Source organism: Colossoma macropomum, unplaced genomic scaffold (assembly GCF_904425465.1).
Source record: "Colossoma macropomum unplaced genomic scaffold, Colossoma_macropomum, whole genome shotgun sequence".
In the NCBI taxonomy this organism is placed as follows: Eukaryota; Metazoa; Chordata; class Actinopteri; order Characiformes; family Serrasalmidae; genus Colossoma; species Colossoma macropomum.
In genome coordinates, this window is record NW_023494805.1 from 26,806,152 (window position 1) to 26,826,835 (window position 20,684).

At 39.2% G+C, this 20,684-nt stretch overlaps 1 protein-coding gene across 4 annotated transcripts; it reads right to left on the reverse strand.

The window, feature by feature from the left end:
• Nucleotides 1–1,816: 1,816 nt before the first annotated feature.
• On the reverse strand, nucleotides 1,817–20,675 carry bcl6b (BCL6B transcription repressor). Of its 4 annotated transcripts, none has more exons than XM_036596382.1 (13): nucleotides 20,597–20,675; nucleotides 20,256–20,493; nucleotides 10,749–10,827; nucleotides 10,413–10,630; nucleotides 9,490–9,723; nucleotides 8,857–9,024; nucleotides 7,794–7,977; nucleotides 7,324–7,547; nucleotides 6,948–7,075; nucleotides 6,283–6,438; nucleotides 5,344–5,474; nucleotides 4,850–4,987; nucleotides 1,817–3,238 (listed from the first exon to the last, which is right to left on the reverse strand). In XM_036596382.1, exons 4-13 carry the CDS (start codon nucleotides 10,628–10,630, stop codon nucleotides 3,089–3,091), a joined length of 1,731 nt encoding a protein of 576 aa, XP_036452275.1. In that variant the 5' UTR covers nucleotides 10,749–10,827; nucleotides 20,256–20,493; nucleotides 20,597–20,675; the 3' UTR covers nucleotides 1,817–3,088. The 4 variants fall into 4 exon arrangements, with proteins under 4 accessions (XP_036452275.1, XP_036452274.1, XP_036452273.1 ...); XM_036596381.1 differs by having other exon boundaries at nucleotides 10,736–10,827; XM_036596380.1 differs by lacking the exons at nucleotides 20,256–20,493; nucleotides 20,597–20,675 and adding an exon at nucleotides 11,800–12,214.
• Nucleotides 20,676–20,684: the final 9 nt, after the last annotated feature.

The window sequence follows — 20,684 nt, forward strand, 5'->3', positions numbered from 1 at the left end:
AGTAATGTTCCTTTTCTGCCCTATAATGTAAATGTTTCAAGCCAAAACATTTTACATAATGAATGTCATAATGAATTAACAATGTCTCAGACATCAGACTGCATATTTGTTACCATTTCATGAAATAATTTGCTGTGACGGAGCTTTAAGTGGAATCAGTTCCTCAGACGTCTGGTTCCTGTCACCACCACTGTGAATAATTCTGACTCGGCATGTTCCCCTTTCAGAATAAGTCAGCCAGTTTACATTGCTTTCTATGTAGTTTTTGAATAATAAGCCTGAAAATAGGTCTGGAAAGAGGTTAACCAGAGCAGTGTAAGACCCTAATGTAACCCTGGGTTACAACCCTCTTGTTTGGCCTGTGGTTTATTTGCCATTCATATAGACAGAGTGAACTCAGCAGATTCGGGCTGTTTGCTTACGGATGACGAGATGTCTAAATGATAGGAGAGATTAATGCCACCGTCATGATTTCAGGAAGCACGTGAAGATACAGACATGTGAAGAAGTAAGTAAAAAAATTAGGCATTTTCAGCATACAGCATTTGGGTATACAGATATCCAGTCTTTATTTAAATAATGTTGAAAGACAGAAGTCATATAATTTGACAAGTGACACCTGAATTTAACATTTTTTTTGTCATCCTTCATGTAACTGAACAGAAAACAGAAATCCATTTTCTTTATGTGGAAAAAGTAAGCACCCCCCTACATATATCACTTCTTCAAATTTGTCAGATTGAAATCAGGTGCTAATGATTCGAAAATATCTTGCATGAACTTATTTTTAAACCTCAGATTTCCGTTCTAGTTTGCTCTTTGTTATTGGAGTTTGGGATATCATCAAGCCTATATTAAAAGAGAGGTGTTTCCAAAATATTAGAAATCAATCCTTCAGCTGTCTAAAAGATCATCTGCAAGTAGAGAAGATTTAAAAGCACTTCCAACTTGTCTAGGCCAGGCTGCCCCAGCAAATTTAGCCCAAAAGCAGACCATGAGATGCTAAAAGAAATCTTTAAGAATTTCATCACAGGATCTGCAGGCAGCTCTTGCCACTCTGGATGTCAAAGTACATCCATCTACCATTAGAAAAAGACTGCAGAAATTTGACTATGCCAGGAAGAAGCCTTTGCTACGGACAGACGAGTCAAACATAGAGTTGTACCAGACGCCATGTCAGCTTTTTTATTAGAAGAACCTTAGACTTATAGATCACCAGGACCAGGGTTAGGTCCCCAGGTGTACAGAACAGTCAGTTTTCAGACTCACCGGAGAGCAACTTTTTCCACCACAGTGGTTAAAATAGAGTTCTGGGTGAGGGCTCCAATATCAACATAAACATGTTGCTTCTGCCCTGAGCTGCACATGAATGACACAGCGTTTGCACCCTGCTTTACTTCATAGCAGGAAACAGGTGCCCTCCACTTCATTGTTCTTGGTCTAGCACCACCCATAGAGAAAAGGAGCACTTTAGAATGACTCAGTCTGCACTAGTGGTGATCTAACCAGAGGAAGGAAGGATGAGGAGGAGAAGCATTGTGTGTTTGGGGGCCCAGAGATAAAGAAACATGACTTAACACTTGAACTTTGTGACCGGTGCATTTACTGAAATGCATTGTAAAGGGAGCTGTAGATTTTCCTACCTTGAAATATGTGCTGTATGTGGTAAGTAGGCAACATGACAAAATGTTTTATTAGGTGCTTTCATTAATAAAGAGGAGTGTTATTCATATGATTTCAGAAATTGGAACGATGTCTAAGTTTCATTGATCCTTAAACAAGGCAACATACATAATGACCACAGACACTGCGTTTCTGATTGAAAGAAATTAATTTAATTTTAATTTATATAAAATAGGTCTGTCTTTGTCCAGCAAAAGAACGTTACATTTGACAACGTCAACATTATTCTCTTCATCAACCTTTACATTTACTTTGTCTGGCTTGTTTGAGTCCTTGGCCTGCTTGGACTCCTAGACTATCACAAACCATCAACAAAATATACTTTCCAATCAAAAATATCATTAAAACAAAACTGAGGATACTTCAACATGTTTAGTAGGGTTACTTATTTAAAATAAACAGGCTCCAGGCCTTTTAAGTTAGTACAGTGAAACGTTTGTTAGTGCACAAGTAACTAAAGTATAACATGTTTAGGCTGTCATTAAATATGAGAACATGGCAACCATTGACCTACTGACATACAGGCAAGCAAAAGACTATTTTCTTTCTCAAGAAGGAAAAGAAATCTAACTGGACAGTGCCAAATATGAATGCAAACATGGGGAAAAAACAGGGTTACACATTTTTTTTTTAAATGACTCATAATCAGAGCCATTTGCATAGCCACACTTCTACTCCTGGCAAAATTAAACATTCTAAGCACTCCATCAAAAACACTATAGACTTGCACATTCCTTTTTAAACAACATACAGACTCTTTCATCACACTTTTCTTTTCCAACACTTTCTGCTCTTCGCTTCTTAACCATCTTTACTTGCATTTCCTCGTTCTCCATCTGAACTCCTAACACACCTCTCCACATACCATCTACATTACTTTCTTTTTAAATCTGAAATTACTAATCACTTCTAATTGACAGCTGTATGTACCTTGTCATTTCTTCTATTTTTTTTTCTTTTTTGCTTTTGCCTTTTCCCCACACATTTCCTGCTAAAACTTGTGAGAAAGAATGTTCAGCTGGCCAAATAAATAAAGTAGAAAGCATGATAGGTAATAAAAGTTACAGTCAGCACGTCTAGTGCAGGAGAACAGCATTTCTGGAAGGCTTTTGTGTGTTATGGTACATGTCTGCTTTCCAAGAATGCTGTACTCCACCTCTTTATATTAAACAAGCTTAAAAGCCTCATAGTTAATAATACTTTTCATGCTCTTCTCTTCATATAAATCTCTGGTGAGCCATTTCAGAAGTCCCTAGGTACAGACATCCAGCGACTCTTTTGATCTCTTTTGACAGAGTTGAAACAAGACCAGATTTCAGGCCCTGGAAGTGGCGAAGGTTCACCACCCTGGACGAAGTTAAAGGGTAAGGAATTGTCTGAATTGACTGAGTATGTGTTGGATCCCTCAGCAGCTCTGCAGTATGGCTGTTCCAGTCTGGTACGGGTCTGCCAGAACCTTATAGCGGATCTTGGTGTTGGTGACAGCTCCATGCTTCTGCCTCAGGTGCAGCCTCAGCTGGCTCTTATGACGAAAGCGCAAATCGCACTTCTCACACTGGGAAGAAAGAGAGGGGAAACCGATTACATTAGAAGATTTGTGAAATTCAGCACTAATATAACATTGCTGTCATAACATAACCTTGTACCTCTTAAATGATCTTTGCAACCACATTCTGAATCCAGACCTATTCTTAAGGCCTGGGATGAAACACAAATACGTTGGTCCCTATTTATCATAGTTGAGTAAGAAAGAGTGCAGATTTGACCTCTTTTAATAATGTACACACTACTCTGCGTCTGATTCAAGGAAGTTCCCTTATTTACATATCATTTACATGGTGCATGCCCTGTTTCATGCAGATAATTTGGTAGGAAACCATCAGCAGTGAGCAGCTGGTGAGCCAATAGCTGTGCTCGTAGGTGACGTTTGACTGCCCCCCCTTTTGTCCTGACTGCCATGTGCACAGATTATTAGTGCTATTGTTATTTTCCATTTTTATTCTTATCATTGGAATTGACATTTCTACTTCTACTCCTACACCAAAGATGATTAATGATGAATAGCAATACTGAAATAGCAACAGTGAAAATTGTGTGCGCTCATTTTTCGATCAGAATTGACCATACTCAGATTTGATAAATAAGGGCCAAACCTCCTAATGAATAATGTCCTAAACCCTCAATTGGAGATAAGGGACATTGTCGTCAAACCTCTCGCACTACATCTTATAAAGAGGAGGGGCCATGGGAGGAGTAGTAAGTGTTTGACCATGCCCCCACCGCTACCAGTGACAGGACAGACTCAATACCCAAACCCTCTGTGGAGACCTGACCAAAGACTGGACATGGGCTGAATGATGTGTTTCACACAGTGTAAAAGGCAGCTGGTGCAGCTGTTGTTTTCAAACAGTGTGATTTTATTAATGGAGTAGAGGGGAAAAACTGCATAATTACATAAGTAAGGTGTAAACAAAGTCATACACACCAGTTTAGTGTTAAATGCTCCTTTCTTTAGAAAGTCAGAATTGTTCACAGCGGTGGTGATAGGAATCAGATAGTGCTGTTGCCTCACAGCAAGAAGTGCCTGGCTTCGATTCCCAGCTGGGCAACCAGGGTTCTTTCTGTGTGGAGTTTTCTTCTGTCCAATGACTGCTGGGATAGGCTCCAGCATCCCCCGTGACCCAGAAGGAAAAGTGGCTTACGTAATGTGTGTGTGTTGCAGACACTGCAACCTCTGATTCCTACCACCACTGTAAAGAAATCGGTAAGGAGTCTGCAGGTTTCTCTTCAATAAATCCTTTCACATCAAACCACTGTGAATGACTTTGTTGACATCTTATTGATTTAAATATGCAGAATTTCAGAAAAATCAGTGGAATTCTCCTTTAACCCCTTACATGGGCATGCGCCCACCAGTGGGCCCAAAGTTTTATTACACACTTCTATAACCTAAGAATAGTTCAACTTGATTGCATTAAAGTCGCTGCAGTTACTGAACAATACGTCTTAGTTTGTAGTATGAGGTTTTGATACAACAGCAACAGTAATATTGTTTATTAGTAGGTACCCTCTTTTAAAAAGCTGCTATATTTCAATTAGTGAGATATGTGCACTTAATCCAGATTGTTTGTTTGTGTGCGTGCGTTAGCTGTGCATGAGTACTCACACTGTAGGGTTTCTCCCCTGTGTGAATGCGAAGGTGGCTCTTTAGTGTCTGCAGGTGACGGAAACGTGTTCCGCAGGTGTGGCAGGGGTACGGCTTCTCCCCAGTGTGGATCAGAACATGAGCGCGCAGATGAGCAACCTGGTACATATACAATTGCACATACACACACACTTGTGAGTGAACCGGTAGCACAAGCTTACTACACTTTTCCAGTGTTCTAGTTTTAATGGATCCCTATGGATTTGTGTGTCATGTTGTTATATCACCATAAGGGCTACAAAACTACAGTTTGCTAGTTTCCCTGCTGTAGCACACTTGACTCAGCTCATCAAGGGCTCGACAATTAACTGAAGAAATGAGTCAGTTCCTTTAGTGATACATATTTGAAGATGCTGATAAGATATTGCTATTATAAAATGATAAGGCTGTTACTTAATTTACTTAAAATGTAATGATGCTTTGGTACAGTGTAGCACATTAGTCTTGTACTTTACCTGGACAAATCGAGCTCCACAGGTGTCGCAGCGATAGGGCTTCTCTCCTGAGTGGATGCGGGAATGGGTCTTCAGATTAGCTGGCCGGTTAAACTGAGCCCCACATACATTACAGCGATACGGTTTATCTCCTACAAAATAATTAGACATAAGGGTTCAGATGACTTGTTTATAATATCAATTGTTTATTTACCTTCTCCAGTACTTTCCAGTGCTCCAGCATATTTCAACATAATCTCTATTTGCCTCATGTAATATACAGTTAATTACAATGGACAATAAATTCCCTAGACTTAGAAAAGAACAGAAAAAACCACTGACTCATAGTACATTTATAATAGAAGCCAAAGGGGAAGGTGTTTCGGCACTTGCTCATTAGTTTCTATTCTGTATTTTGAGTCAACAGGTTTTTCTGTTCTTTTACTACATATATACTCTCAGAAATAAAGGTAGTAAACTGTCACTGGGGCAGTACCCCTCTTGTCACTGGGGTGGTACCCACAAGGGTACATCTTAGTACATTTAGTCATAATATAGAACATAATTATACCATAATCCATTGAAATTATATTTTCTAAGTTGTATTAACTGTCTACACACCCCGTCTCGTCTCCAGGCTTTTTATTTTATTGTTCTGTTTTAAAACATCAGGTTATGAAAAGATACAAATATGTACTTTTCACCTGGAAAAAATATATTTTAGGTACAAAATTGGACCTTTGAACCACTGTTTTACCTTTGAGGGAGCATTTACATTGTTTGTACCTTGAAGAATGAAAAATGTACCTGCACAGTACCTTTATTTCTAACAGTGTTGGGAACCGCATCAAAGTAATTATCTAAGGTAATCCACCACATGCTAAAGAAATGGCTGATTGATATTAGGTAGAAAAACACCAGGGTTTTCCTTTAAGCAGGTCTGAGGAATAATTGCTGTACCTGAGCAGGCAGGCTTTGTGCTGCCTTGGTTCCCTGAGTAACAGATCACTGGGGAGTGGCTCTCAAGCTTGATCTGAAGCTTCCCAAATAAATGAGCGCTCTGTTTTGCTGCCTCTAGCACAGGGGGGCAGGGGTGCTGATACACAGAGCAAAAACCTGTGAAGAACAATAGATCACAAATCCTGTCATTTGGTGTACATTTGCCCTGTTTTACACTGCCACATATTTTCATGTCATGTATCTTATGTAGTCATGTGTAATGTGCTGCTGTTGTGTGTGAGGCTTAAATGACATTTTGTTCTGATGTATTCAGGTTACATTGAGGAATGACAATAAAGACTAATTTCCGTGACTTTTTTTGTCCTCTCTTGAGGGGATGGAGTTAGGGTAACTTTCTGGTGGGCCAACTTTAGCCTTGATCTACACATTTTGTATTAACACAAAGACGTAATTAATAAATAAGGAATTAATCCAGCATGAGATAAAAATACCTTATGAAGAAGTCACATGCATTTTACAGGTAAAAAAACACGGTTTTTGCACATTTCACATGTGAAATATATATGGCTGTTCTGTGAGGCATGAAGCCCCTTGTTTAATTAGCATACCTTACAGAACGTATTCATGTTATATGGGACAAACAGAGGGGTCTGGTTTGCGCTAACCTTGGTTTTCCCGGCTGAAAGTGACCAGTGGTCCCATATAAGTATCCGCTGGGTGTGGTGAGAGTCCATGGTGAGGAGTGAATGGCATTTGTTGCTGTGGCGAGTCATACACTGGAGACAGGCCTTGCCTGCATAAAGAAAAGGTGTTACCAAGGTGTATATTTTTCATATGCAACTCATAAAAGCTTTTTTTTCATAAAGCCTACTTGAAAAAAAATGTTATTATTGTAAACCTAGTCTCAGCATAGCCTCTTATAGCACTTGAAGATACAGCAATAATTTAGCAATCATTAAATATTCTGTGGGAAACATGTATTAACATGGTAACAGCATACACACACAGAGTTGGGCATGCTATAAAGCCAAAGCAACATACACATCATTCAGCCCATGTCCAGTCTTTGGCCATGTCTCCTCAGATGGTTTGGGTGTGGTGTCTGTCCTATCACTGACAGTGGGGGAGTGGTTAAATGTTTGTTGCTCCTCGCCTGGCCCCTCCTCTTTAATAGATGTAGCACAGAGAGGGTTGAGGACGATGTATTTGTATTTCTTCCAGTTACAGGCCTTAGGATCTGGAGTAGGTTTGGATTCAGAACGTGGCTGTAAAGATAAGATGATAAAATCAGTAGAATAGCAGTCCTTAAATGCTGCAGTGGAAACATAGACAAACTGCTCTGTTATTGCTCAGCCAAATATATTACTGCAACTTACAACAGATTAAAATGAAATCGAGAACATTACAGATTATTTGACTATATGCATATCTTCTGTGATCATTTAAGTGACTAAAAAAGTTCACATGCATGCCTGTTTATGCACAAACACTCACATAGAGAGGCAACATACCTTCAGTTTAGGGGAGAGACTGCAGCCGCTGGACTCGGCAGGTGAGTTGGGCTGGCCGTTGGACTGAGCGGGGCTGTGTGGAGATGGAGTGCTGGGGGAAAAAGATGAAGGTTCAGACTTCTCCACTTTCAGGCTCTGAGGTCTGGGAACAGGCTTCAGTGAGGTCAAGTTCTCTCCGGGAACTCTGCAAAGAATAAGAAGTATGGGTTCATAAGTATTACACTGATTACTTTTTTATGCTACTGTGATTTCAATTGATGTATCAGGTGTAGTTTACATTAGTTTTTCTGTCCATGTGCTATAGGACATTATTACTGTTCCTTCAGATGGTTTACCCCTTTCATCTTTTTAAATGTGGAACATGTCTTGTATTTTAACCTATTTTCCCCTTGGATTTTACCCTCATTAATGTACTGCAGGTGACCCTTTTAAACACGTTAAGCTTAAGAAATCTATCAAATTCCTCCACACAATTGAGCTCTTTCATCTATGAATCTGTAAAAAGCTGCAAACACTTTACTAGATTCTTGTAAAAGAGAAAAGAGGGATCTTAAAGGGGAATTTCACAATCTGTTCAATATTTAGGCAAAAATATGTCATTAAGATGCAAAGAATCAATTGTTCTAATACTTCTAAACCTTCAGAATGGTCTGATATGAAATGGTGGACTGTAGAGAAACTTAACATATCAGACTGTCTTTACAGTGGGCATGATAAGAACCAAATTTCAAAAAATACATTTTAAGGTCAAAAGCTAATCTTAAACCCATCATAAAACAATGTCTCAGGCATTAGGCACTGTATTCATAACCATTTCATATAATAGCTTTCTGTGAGGAAGCTTTTAAAGGCATTAAACACTTTGGGTGCCTGGTTCCCATCCCCACCCCTGTGTACAATTCTGACTTGGTAAGTTTCTCTAGAAAGAAACATTTCACATCAAATCACTCTGAAAGATTTTGTTCACATTTGAATGATTTAATTATGCAGAAAGTTTGAAATATCAGCAGAATTCCCCTTTAAATCCTGCATTGCCTTCACTCTCAGTCTGTATCTCTCTCACCTAGCTCTGGCAGGGCTGGGCTCCTCTGCCTCTGCAGCAGGTCTGGAAGGGGAAGAGGTCAAAGAGGGATGTGCTGGAGGGGATCTGCCACCAGGAGGTGCTGTGGAGTTCACATGGGGGCTTCTGGAGGTCGGCTCCACCAGAGGAGGGCTCACACACACCCCTTCACTGTGAGGAAGACAACATGCTCTCGGTCAGATTCACACAGAAAGTCAGGTAGGAGGTATTATGCAGATATTCTCCATCAGTATCACTAGATGTGTCCCCCAGGCCTCACCAGTGTTAATTATGAGTGTAAAATTCAGAGTTCCAGTTATGTGGTGATTTGACTGTGTAGTACTGAGCAGTTGAGAAAAAATACAATTAGGCTGTAGGTTAGGTTTCCATCAAACTGCAATAGTAAAACTTTTTGAACACAAGGAAGATTCTGATTGTCTTTTGCTCCACTTCTGGGTCATCAGTTCCAGTCCTGGTGGGACAGAGTGCAGCTCACTTAAAGAATTACCCTGCTTAAACACACCTGATTCAACTCATTGGATAGTTACCAGGTTTATTTGGTGGTTTGAAGAAGGCAATTGCGCTGGGCTCCGGCCCTCCAGAACCAGAACCGAATACCCTGGTCTACAGTTTTACCTGTTCTGTAGGAATGCTCTGCAGGTGTCGGCAACATGGTCCATCTGCAGGTAGGTGGCAGCAGCGAGCACTCCAGGCACCGTGCTGGGGGTCAGAGGAAGGCGGGAGGTGTACATGAAGTCCAGCAGCAGTGACACACTGCCCGCATCCAGCCCCTCTGGCAGTGGCAGGGAAACCCCTCGCTCATTAACAGCACTGGCTGTGTGGCGGGAGAACAGAGAGTAGAAGAAACCGCTGCAGAGAGAGAAAGAGAAAGAGATAGAGTCCCATTAAGATAAAACACTAAAAAATACGTCATGTTTGCATTAAAAAATCAGTGGAGGTAAAACACAACATTACTAATAGAAAGTACACTCTTAAACATAAAGGTTCCTAAATGGTTCTTGGTGTGGATGTACAGTTCTAGGAAAAACATTTATTTGGTTTAGAACCATTACATTATGAGGAACTCTGAAAAGGTTCTTCAGATTCACACATCTCATTCATAAAATTAGTTCTTCAAAGAACCATCTATTGAAACGTTCTTTAGGGAACCAAAAGTGGTTCTCCTCTGGCATCAATTCAAAGAAACCTGTGTGACACCTTTATTTTAGGAGTGTAGCCGTGTAAAACTGATTACAACAAATTAGGCCTCACATACAGATATCAAACAAAGTAAGAAACATATAAAAGACTATAAAATTAGAAAGTACACAACATTCCCTTTAAGGAAAATGACTGAATAAACTTTAGGGTAAAAAAGAGAGGAAGGCATCCACTGCTCATAAATGGCCACAGGAGAAGAAAAAATGACACAAATCCTCAAAACAATGAGACGTTCTCCTGAAAACAGAATCAACAGCGGAGGAAGGAGGAAGAGAGATGGGAGGGAGGAGGAGAGAAAGAGAGTCTGCCCCGTGTGTTGGCCTTCCTAGCAGACTGACCTGCACGCTATCAGCACTGCACAGTGGGCGCGCAGCCGGGCACTGCCCACCAGCAGCGTGGCATCAGTCAGAATGTCTCGATGGCGTAGCTCGTTTAAATTGAGCAGGACATCGTTGGAGTGGCGTGTGAACTCCTTCACATACCCCTGCACCTCCACCACCTGGTCACACCGTGAGGGAACCCCACGTCCCTCAGTCATCTGCATTTTGCTCATCATCTGGCAAAGAAAAAAAAGGCATGTTCAGATGAGACATCACAGCTGGTATATGTTTGAACATTTGCATGGAACCAAAAAACATTGCCTTTATGTGGACCTGCTTACCTTACTTTATTACCTTATTAGCCTTATTAGAAATGGTGAGAAGAGAAAGTTCTAAAGGGTTCTTATTGGGGAGACCAGCTCCCTACTCGTACCTGCAAAGGAGGAGACAATTTCATTCAGAAAGTCTTTCATTTGGTCATTTAAGCGCACACATAACTCTCTTAACTACATAATGTACATATTAGTTTTATAGTTACCAGTTAATTCATAGAAATTACTCAATAATAAGCCTAAAGATGAATAATTGAATAGTAATTTTCGAGTTCAAAGGCATTAAATCAGTCTGTACAATTCAAATGTTAATGTAAAGTCTATATCATTATCACAGTTACTTAACTATTTAAGGGAACTGTACTCTTAAATACAAGTCTGCAAAACTCTGATCACTGACAATTTACACAGATCAATTAGGCAGCAGGGGTTCCATACAAATACATACTTGTTAATTATTAGAAAAATAATTTTCTCAATGATGGTTTAATTTAATTACTTAAAAATACTGCCTTTTACTATAATTCAGCAGTTTCACTAGTTCAACTAGTTCTTCTGACATACAGAATTTTGCTAGAATAATAACAGTAAAAATCATTAAAATAAACACACATGTCTGAAATAAAAGTGATCATTTGTTTTTGTAAATTTACATAAAATTTTTTTTTTACAATTTACTTTTCTGTAAATTTAAAAACAGAAATAAAGTACATGCATGGTTTATTTACATGCTTTTATCCTTTTTCATATAAAAAACAGGCACTGACTATTACATTTTACAGTACTTTGACATTGAATTTTACTGTTTAGATCATGCAAAGTAGACCATGAAACAAACATAGCACAGCATTCAATCATCCATTCATTCAAAGAATCACCAGTGGCTCTTCACAACTAAATGGGCAAGGGCAGTCTTGCTTCAGCTTCTAGCAAAAACTTCCAGTTTGCTTTTAATTTAATGAAATGAAAATTCAGTATCTCTCAACAAAACATAGCATCTCTCACTGAACAAAATGTTTAACTCACTTAAAAATTATTATTTAAAATATTTAAAATCACCAACATAAACTCACCCCGACCAGCAGGGACGAGAACACACGCTGCCGTGGTTTTGTGACCCCTCTCTGCTGCTGTCAAACCCACAACTGCACACACAATTCTGTGCGCCTTTCTCAGATGATGCTTTTTACAACTGGCCAGTGCAACCGGAGGGAGGAGCGCCTTTATAATGTTGTGCAGGAAGTTCCATGCGGCCAGGGCCGCTCATTTCCTGTGTTGGTAGAAGATGTCCTTTTTACGCTGGCCTGAGAACAGCTTCCTCTCACCAAACCTCAACCTTAACCCTGACAATACAGTCATTAACACTGGCCTGAGGTCTGGCCTAAACACTAATGTCTTTCCGGATCCTCATTTCCCTCTTCCCTGGGCGGCCCACGCGCGCTGGAAGCGCTGCAGGAAAAGGCCCCAGGGCCCCAACGCACCTCAGGTATTTATAGTTATGTATTAGAGCCTTTTGTGTTTAAGTCTGCCTGCAGCGTAAAGTGATGACAGGAAAGAGGGGTTCGTGTTTTTGATCTGTTGTGTACATAGTCCATATCAAGTGTTTGTGTGTGGGTGGATGCATGCAGAGAATATTAGTTTATCTGTTAGAGTGCGTGTTTACCTAAACAGTGGGTGCGTGCGAGTGCATGTCTGTGTGCTTTTGCGTGGGCACACTAGCATTGTCGCAAAGTCAGAAGGTCCCATAACACTATCCAGGAGTTCACCTAACCAAAGCAGACCGCACTGACCCTGTCTGACTCTCTCCAGGACGAAGGAAATGGGCCGAGAGGAAGTTTTTGAAAAACAAGGGGAATTTACATTAACACCCTCCGTGATACACCCTGCACTACAAAATATTATGAAGGATATGTGGATCAGTTTCAAAGCTATGGAAGCATAAAGAAGTATAATTTCATCCAGATATCAGATGTTTGTGTAAATGAATAGTAATTGTGCATTAAAATGTGCAGACATTTGTTCCCTGCAGAGGATGTTTTAACTTCATTTCATTTAGAAAATCATAAAAACATAATGTGATCAGGGGTGCCAAAATTTTGCATATGACTGTATGGTTCATATCCCAGATATTATACACTATACGTTCAAAAGTATCCAGAGACCCTTTTGTAATTAGTGAGTGCAGCTACTTTAAGGTGTCCCCATTTCTGACACAGGTGTTCAATCTCAATAAGAAAGGACTGCCAATGGAATGGGATGCTCTAGAGATGCAGCACATGAGCCTAAGGTCGCTGTGCCCAATGCCAAGCATCGCCTAGTGTGTATAACCTCCCTACCACCCCAGCATTAAGCTGTGGAGCAGTGTAACTGTGTTCTCTGGAGTGAGGGAGCTCCAGCCAATACATCGTTGTTGTTTTTGGTTATTCAGATGCTTCCCTTACATTGCCCAGTTGCAAACAACAGGCCCAAGCAATGGTAATAGCTGAGAGAGTAATATTAAGAGAGTGAAAATCTGCCTCCCCACCCAGTTTTCACAGATGGTTAGAGGAAATGGTGTTATAGGTTATATAGGTTAGAGGATATTGCACTACAGAAATAAACCACAGGGTGAATTTGAGAGAGTTTGGGGCACTTTCCTCAACTACCTTAGCTAGGTCCTGATTACGTTCCTGATTTAGGAAATATTGTTGATTACAGACCTCCTGTAATTCTCAACTCTAAATGCTTTATTGTAGTCTGGGTTCTCTACCTTATTGTGTTTGTGAGACTTTTGGTTAAAGGGAAATTCCACTGATTTTTTTCAGTTTCTGCATAATTAAATCATTAAGATGTAAACATGTCATTCGGAGTGGTTTGATGTGAAATGCATCACTCTTGAGAAAGCTCCTTCACAGAAAGTTATTACACAAAATGATTACAAATGTGCTGTTTGATTTCTGAGATGTTGTTTTATGATAGCCTTGAGATCAAATTTTGACCAAAAACCAAATTTTGGCAAAAAGGTACACGGGGGATGCTGTAAGGCAAAAGGTTCATTTTGGATATTAAATAAAATGGCTATATTTGCACTGCTCGCAATCCCTGATTCCTACCTCCACCACTGTAAAGAAGTCAGGGTTGGTAAGTTTCTCTACAATGAACCATTTCACATCTGACCATTCTAAATGACATTCTCAACATCTCGATGACTGAATTATGCAACAGTTTTAAAAAATCAGTGGAATTCTGCTTTTTTTCCTTTTGCTGCTTAGATATTTCTCCAGAGCAAAAGAGCCCTGTAATCTCACATGTATCTCCTTTGATCTTTGATTGAGAGATCACATAGCTCACACATTGTGCTCAGATTTGCCAAAATAATAAGAAATTATCTGCAACTGAACTAAAGACAGGAACTCAACCATTTCTCATTCAAGACTTCTTTTTGCCTCCTTTGTGTCTAAGGCTATTTCCTCTAAAGATTTTTCATCTGGGTTTCCACATCTGGATCTGTTGGTGTCATATGAAAATTTTCATGTGCAAACTGTACGGAGGAGGGGCACTAATTGAGGATTAATATTCGCCTTTCAGCTTCTACAGAATGCGATGACGGACGTGGGCTGATCGTAGATCATCATCTCTATTCATTTGTGGATTCGGTTGCTGACCTCAGGTTAGAAAATCCTCTGCTAATGCAGCCAGGTCAGCAGGTGAAGCCAGATTACACACCCTGCTCATGCCTGCTACAAAAGCTGCCGGCAACCTCTCTGTCTGCCTTCCTGTGACTTTATATGTCTGAGTGTGATTGAGGGCCCTTGTTATGGGTATAGTGAGGAAGGAAATGGGAGAGTGAAAAAAATGAGCCGGGGTGATACCCTCCTCTCACAACTGAAAAACAAGCTCACAACACCTAGAGAAATGCAGTGCACAGATGTGCAGGAACCATGGAACACCCTCTCCATGATGCTTCCTGTGAGCAACACACACACACACACACACACGCACACAAAACACAAAGTCAGGCATGAAACGCCTGCGCAGGACATCCGTCAATAAGGCCGAGCGGAGAATGAGACTGGGGATGTGGGGCCCGTTCAGGTCCCCAATAAGCTGAAAACAAATGGGAAGTTACCTCATCTTCAACACACACAGTTCATGGAGAGGTTTTGACACACACACACCTACACACGTGCACGTGAAGACTCTGATCTTAATAAGTTGGCACGCTCGAAGAAGCTTATAAAACAGATTGATTTGTCCTTTGTTGCTTGATAGGCTTGTATCCTGGTTATATCTGGCGAGTATTAATTCATATGTGTGGTGTTCATGCATGAACTTCATAAGTGCATGTAAAAATCTTTTTTTCAGGCGAAAATTGCTTCAATTTGACCTGCCTAAGCATGCGTTAATATTAAAGGTCTAATGATTTCACTACAATACTGAAAAATTGGGAAAAAATAAAATGAAAATTTAAACTAATACTCATAGGTTTGCTAATACGACTCTTGTTTTAAGTTACACTACGTAACTTGGGGATTTGGAGACCTTGCTGGTGGAAATGTGTAATCGCATGCAGCAGGTAGAAGTGAATTATTTACTATTTTCATCATCAGTATAATGTTGATTTTGCACTGGAGACCTAAACATCGAGCCACATCTTCTTTTACACCTGTTTACACCTTGCATTAACATGCGTTTCTGGTGACCAGATCACACTCACATTTCACTTAAATGGCTGAAAGGTGTAAACACCCCCAGGACGCACTGTAAATGGATTACTATCAGATCACTGATACCACATTCAGAGGTGGTCAGAGATAGATCCTGATCACATTTAACACAAGTATAAACAGAATGCATTTTGTTGTCCGTGTGCTAACTAGCATGAGAAAGTAAACAATGAAATGAAAGATGGAGGATATGCGAGGCTGAAGTTAGCCCCAAACCAAGAGCCATCTCTCACTCCAGGCAACGAAAGCATCCAAGCGAGCTTGTCCACTTGCATCGTAATAAAGAAAAGGTAAACAAAAGTAAAATGGAAACAATGTATGTGTAGATATGCTTTATATCCAGAAAATGTATAATCTGACCTCATTCAGCCACACTGAGAACGAATTTTAGTGAAAAATGTAAATGGAATCTGGCCAAAGTTGATCAAGATACATGAAATACATGTTAACACAAGGTATAAATAGGCGTTTTGAGTTCGTGTAACGTTAATACTTAAAGACATATGATGTGGTCTGTAAACTCCTGCAAAATATGACTCGACACCTCTGCCTTTTAAAAAATTATTACAGGCTCAGACTCAATAATGCTACTTCTTTTCATTTTGAGAAGAAAATCTTACATATTGCAGCTTTGATTTATTGTCACAAACATGTATACTGGGACTTAAGGTGGAAAATATGACAAATTTAATGTTTTCTTTTTTTGAATGTACAAACAATGTTGCCTGGTTCAATAATTAAAAGTGAACAGAAATCATATAATTGATTTCAGTAACATTTTCCAATTAAGTGACAAAATCTTATTTTTTGAAAACATTAAAGCAAAGAGATTCAACGGTTAAACGTAATACCTACATGCATATATACGAGAAACAGATATGTGACTGCATTAGGGTAATGAGAATTGGTGTAAAAAAATACTAAAAACTTTAAAATGGAAAAGTGAATAATTTTACTTTTTGCTGTAACATATAGAGCTCAAATTGATGTACTAAATTATGAATATTCTTCATCTACGTGAAGATTATGGCACTCAAATATTTATGGACATGGTTTGAGGCAGTTTCAGTCATATACGCCCAGTTATGACTATTCAGACATACATAGTTTATGGAGAGATTCTGACACATGCATGCTCACGTGCATGCAGTCTCAATTCAATCATGCAGAGATATTCATGTGAAATATCACATATGGCCAGTGAACCTAACATGTGTCTTATGAGTTTTTAAATGTAATGTTGATAACGATACAATAGTGTAAACCCACCCCACCCCCCACAAAAATAGTCCTTTGGGACTGCCAAAATGATAATAATATTAATATTTCAACAATAAATTTTAGCCCAAAGCCTACTAGCAAAAGACCTGTAACCATTTCAAGGGATAACTTTCTGTGAAGTAGCTTTTAGAGGCAATAAATTCTTCAGGTGTCTGGTTACTATCACCCCCAAAAATTTACAAGCCCTGGGGCACCTTGGAAAAGCATAAACATGGTACCATAAATGGGTAAAACATACTGATGTTCTAACATATTGGTAAGGCCATATACACTAAAAAGTGATCTACCGAATTTTTTTTCATTCAAATATTTGCATCAGTTCTACACATATAAAGTATATAACTTCAATACAAAAATTAACTGAAAGGCAAAGAGATCAATGCATCACTAATTTCAGTGTGGTTACTGTCCTCCTTCAGGTCTATTGAGATCATTGACAACATAATATAAGCTGTAGCTTTAAACTTTATCAAGGCAGGCTGTAAACATGCCCCACACTAGTGGTGCACATGTGCCATAGGGAATAAATCTCAGCCTAAATCAGAGTTTGTTTTAAAGTCTCAAATAAATGTCTGTAAGGTAAGATCTTCTTCAGTGGAGCATGTAAACTGAACTAGGCAGTTTCCCAAAAGAATCTTAGCACAAAGACGATTCTTAAATGATACAGCGAGCATCACACTAAACACTCTCTCTACTAGTTTAGATGATCTTTACACTAAAATGCACTTGGGAAACTGAGGCCTAGTTTAATGTATTGATCGCTGTTTGGCCTTTTAAACAACTGTCAAAAGATCTTGTTACACACTAAGATTGTGAAATATAGGCCTATTATACAAATAATGTGACATATAATGGTTTCAGACCATCCAAATAGGAGTAGGATTTCGCTAAGCAAACTTGCATGAAAACCATTAAAGTACAAGTCAGTAATGTCTTACCCAAACAAGTAATCCTCACCCAACAAGAAAATAAATCTGGAATCTGGAATATGTATCATTATGTGATTACAGAACTTACTTTGTGCCTACACATGCACTCAGTACTCTAATGTGAGTCGGAAGTATCTTTTGGTCTGGGGTGTCAAGAGCGTGTGTGTGTCTTTGTGCTCCTATTTGTTTTGATGGGGGCCTGGATCAATTGTGTCTTTGGCTCGAGAGGGAGATAGAAAAAAAGAGAAAAAGAAAACAACAGACAAAAAAATAGAAGGAGATGTGGGTCTAGGCGACTTCCAGGCATTGTGCGAGTAACGGAAGAGGGGGGCGGCCGAGGAAAAGTGAGAACATTACTGAAGGAGGTTCACCAATTAGCGGAAACTGTACAGTCTGTCGGACTGGCAGCAGCACCACTTTTATCCCCAGCTTCGTGTCTCGCCTAGCGTCCTGCAGCACACCCTGGGTGGGGTGAATCTCTACTGTACGTTATTCTACTGTAGATCAACAGCTTAAGACAATCTTATATAGTCACATGCACTCTGAGACTAAAGCATGTCAGTTGTTCTATTGTTAGTGCGGTATTTTCCCCCAAGATATATTTAGGTCATCTAGTTTTGAGACCAAAAGAATTTTCAGTCGATTCTCCCCATATTCTAATACATGGTGTGTTTTTATCAAATCTATTTTGCAATGTTGAGAATTGCTAAAAATGTTTTTGTTTAAAGCTATTTTAGTGTTTGTAAAAAAATGCAACACATGAATTGTATTATTCCATCTGGGTTTATTTAAGTTATCTAGTCAAGTCTAGTCTGTTGTGTGCTTGAGAAAATGTCCCCCTAATGTGCAGTCAGCAAATAATGACCCAGATATGAGCACTGCAAAGCAATTAACTATGTTAATGCTGCTATGTTCTCGCTGTTTAACTGCTTTTTGTCTGCATGACCACTGCAGGTACTGATCATGCAATATAATACCTTTCTATCGCTTGTCCTAGCACAAAAAACAAGAAGTAACAAAGAGTGCAAGGCTGTGAACATACAAAAATGACAAAATATTAGTTATTTTTAAACTATTTTTAAGTCCTTTCTATAATATCACTGCACGATTCCACTATTGCAGCTGTTGAAACAATAACTGGTGGTGATAAACTGCTTCTTCCTGTCGAAGCTGAGTGTTTTAGACATATAAGGACATACACCGGGGCTATCCGGTGGGGAACGGTGGGGGATTGAGGGAGGTGGGGGTTGTTTGTCCTCTTTAGGAAGGTAGTAGGAGGCAGAAACATGGAAAAAAGTAGACAAAGAAAACAATAAAGAAATACTGAAAAGGAGCTTCCTCTGCGGACGTAGAGGGGAATATGTGAGCACTTTATGTTGATGAGTCTGTGTGTGTGTGTGTGTGTGTGTGTGTGTGTGTGTGTGTGTGTGTGTGTGTGTGTCTTGGAAAGTGAGAAAAGACCATGAGGAAAGCCATGAATCAACCAAGAGTCACTGTCATTCTGAAAGTGGCAGGAAATCTGAAAGAAAGTTGCTAGATGTGGTTACTATTCAAGCCTTCTGACCCCATAATGAAATCATTAATCAGTCTAAAGGCTTTTTGTTATACTCCCTCCTGCAAAACATGGTGATGATATTTCAGGTCCATGTTACCTTTCATAACCAACATAGCATTATTAATAGAAGCTAATGCCATGCAAAGCAGCCTTTTATCGGAAATGGATCTGAAGAAAAATCCCTGCTAACAACAATAGCCTATTCACACGCCTGTCAACAGCCACACAAATCGAGGGCAGAGTTTAAGCATGTGATGAAAACCTTCTTCTGTGATATTGATTCATCCGGTCTGAGAAAATCACTGTGGGCTATAAGTGGTCAAGTAAAGAACTGATGAACCTGTTATCTGTGAATATGATTCACTAATAGACACTTTGAAAGAATGTAAGAATCACTACATAATTTCTTAAGAATAAACCAAATTAAGCATGAAGTTGTTTTAAATGCTGTTTTTCATGTTATGTCTTTGGAAAATATGTATTAAGACAATTGAACTATGTGTCTGTGTCCTAAAGCTGGGCGATATGGCAACAATTTAACATCACGATTCTTGAAGATGTTCATGATACATGATAGCAGTATTTAGTTTTTCTTATGTTTGTGTGCAGAAAACCATACTCTACCTTTTTATCCAGTGCTTTCAAAAATATACTATAAAAAAGAAATTGGTAAAAATATATTCATAAAATAAAATGATGCCATAATGCACTGACATCCAAATACCTTTTGTTACCATGCAATTTGTGCAGTAACTGTAGTGGTTGTTGTTGTTTACAGGCTCTCTATAATTGGTCTAAATCTGATTTATGATAAATGCAGTTATTCAGTATTCTAAAATAACTGACAATAAATAACATATCATCTCATAATTTATCATCATGTGAAAACATGTTGTCATATTGCATCTCTTGTCAAAAAGTATGGCTATTCAGACTATAGGCCTATTTTCCATTATAATTCTATGCATTTGTTAATTGTTTATATGACAACTGTTAATATGCATTACTTTATAATACAAGTTTCAAAAGCATAAAGACACGTGCTGATTAAGTATTACCTGTTCATTGATGCTTGAAGATAACTTCTAGTTTCCCAGGAATTATCCTTGACATTTCCCCTTAGAGTCAACTTCTACTTGACACTTCCCCTTAACAGTCCCTTTACTTCCACGAATCCTTCGAGGGCCTATTCTGAGAAAAGCTTATGGAAGAGCCAAAGCTGTGCTCCCACAGGAGAATACCTGGAAGACACAGGTAACACCTGGGACTACACTGATATTTATCCATGTCTCCAAGCTGTGAAGCATAATATAAGAAGTTGTTAATGAAACCACATGCAAATGTGGGTTGAGGCTGATTTAAATAAAAGTGTCTGAATAAGATCAAACATTAGACGAACCTTTCCTCCGCACTTGTGGTGCATTCCATTAATCTGTCACATGATCCACTTCCGCTGCAGTACTATAATGAGATAACAGTTCCCTGGC

Bases quoted from the DNA above. Each gene is read 5' to 3' on its own strand.
- bcl6b (XM_036596382.1), bottom strand. From the start codon at position 10,630: ATGATGAGCAAAATGCAGATGACTGAGGGACGTGGGGTTCCCTCACGG. The intron at 9,025-9,489 runs GTAAAACTGTAG...TCTTCCTCACAG, and splicing joins AGAGCATTCCTACAGAACAG to TGAAGGGGTGTGTGTGAGCC. The intron at 7,076-7,323 runs GTATGTTGCTTT...TTCTTTATGCAG, and splicing joins GGACATGGGCTGAATGATGT to GCAAGGCCTGTCTCCAGTGT.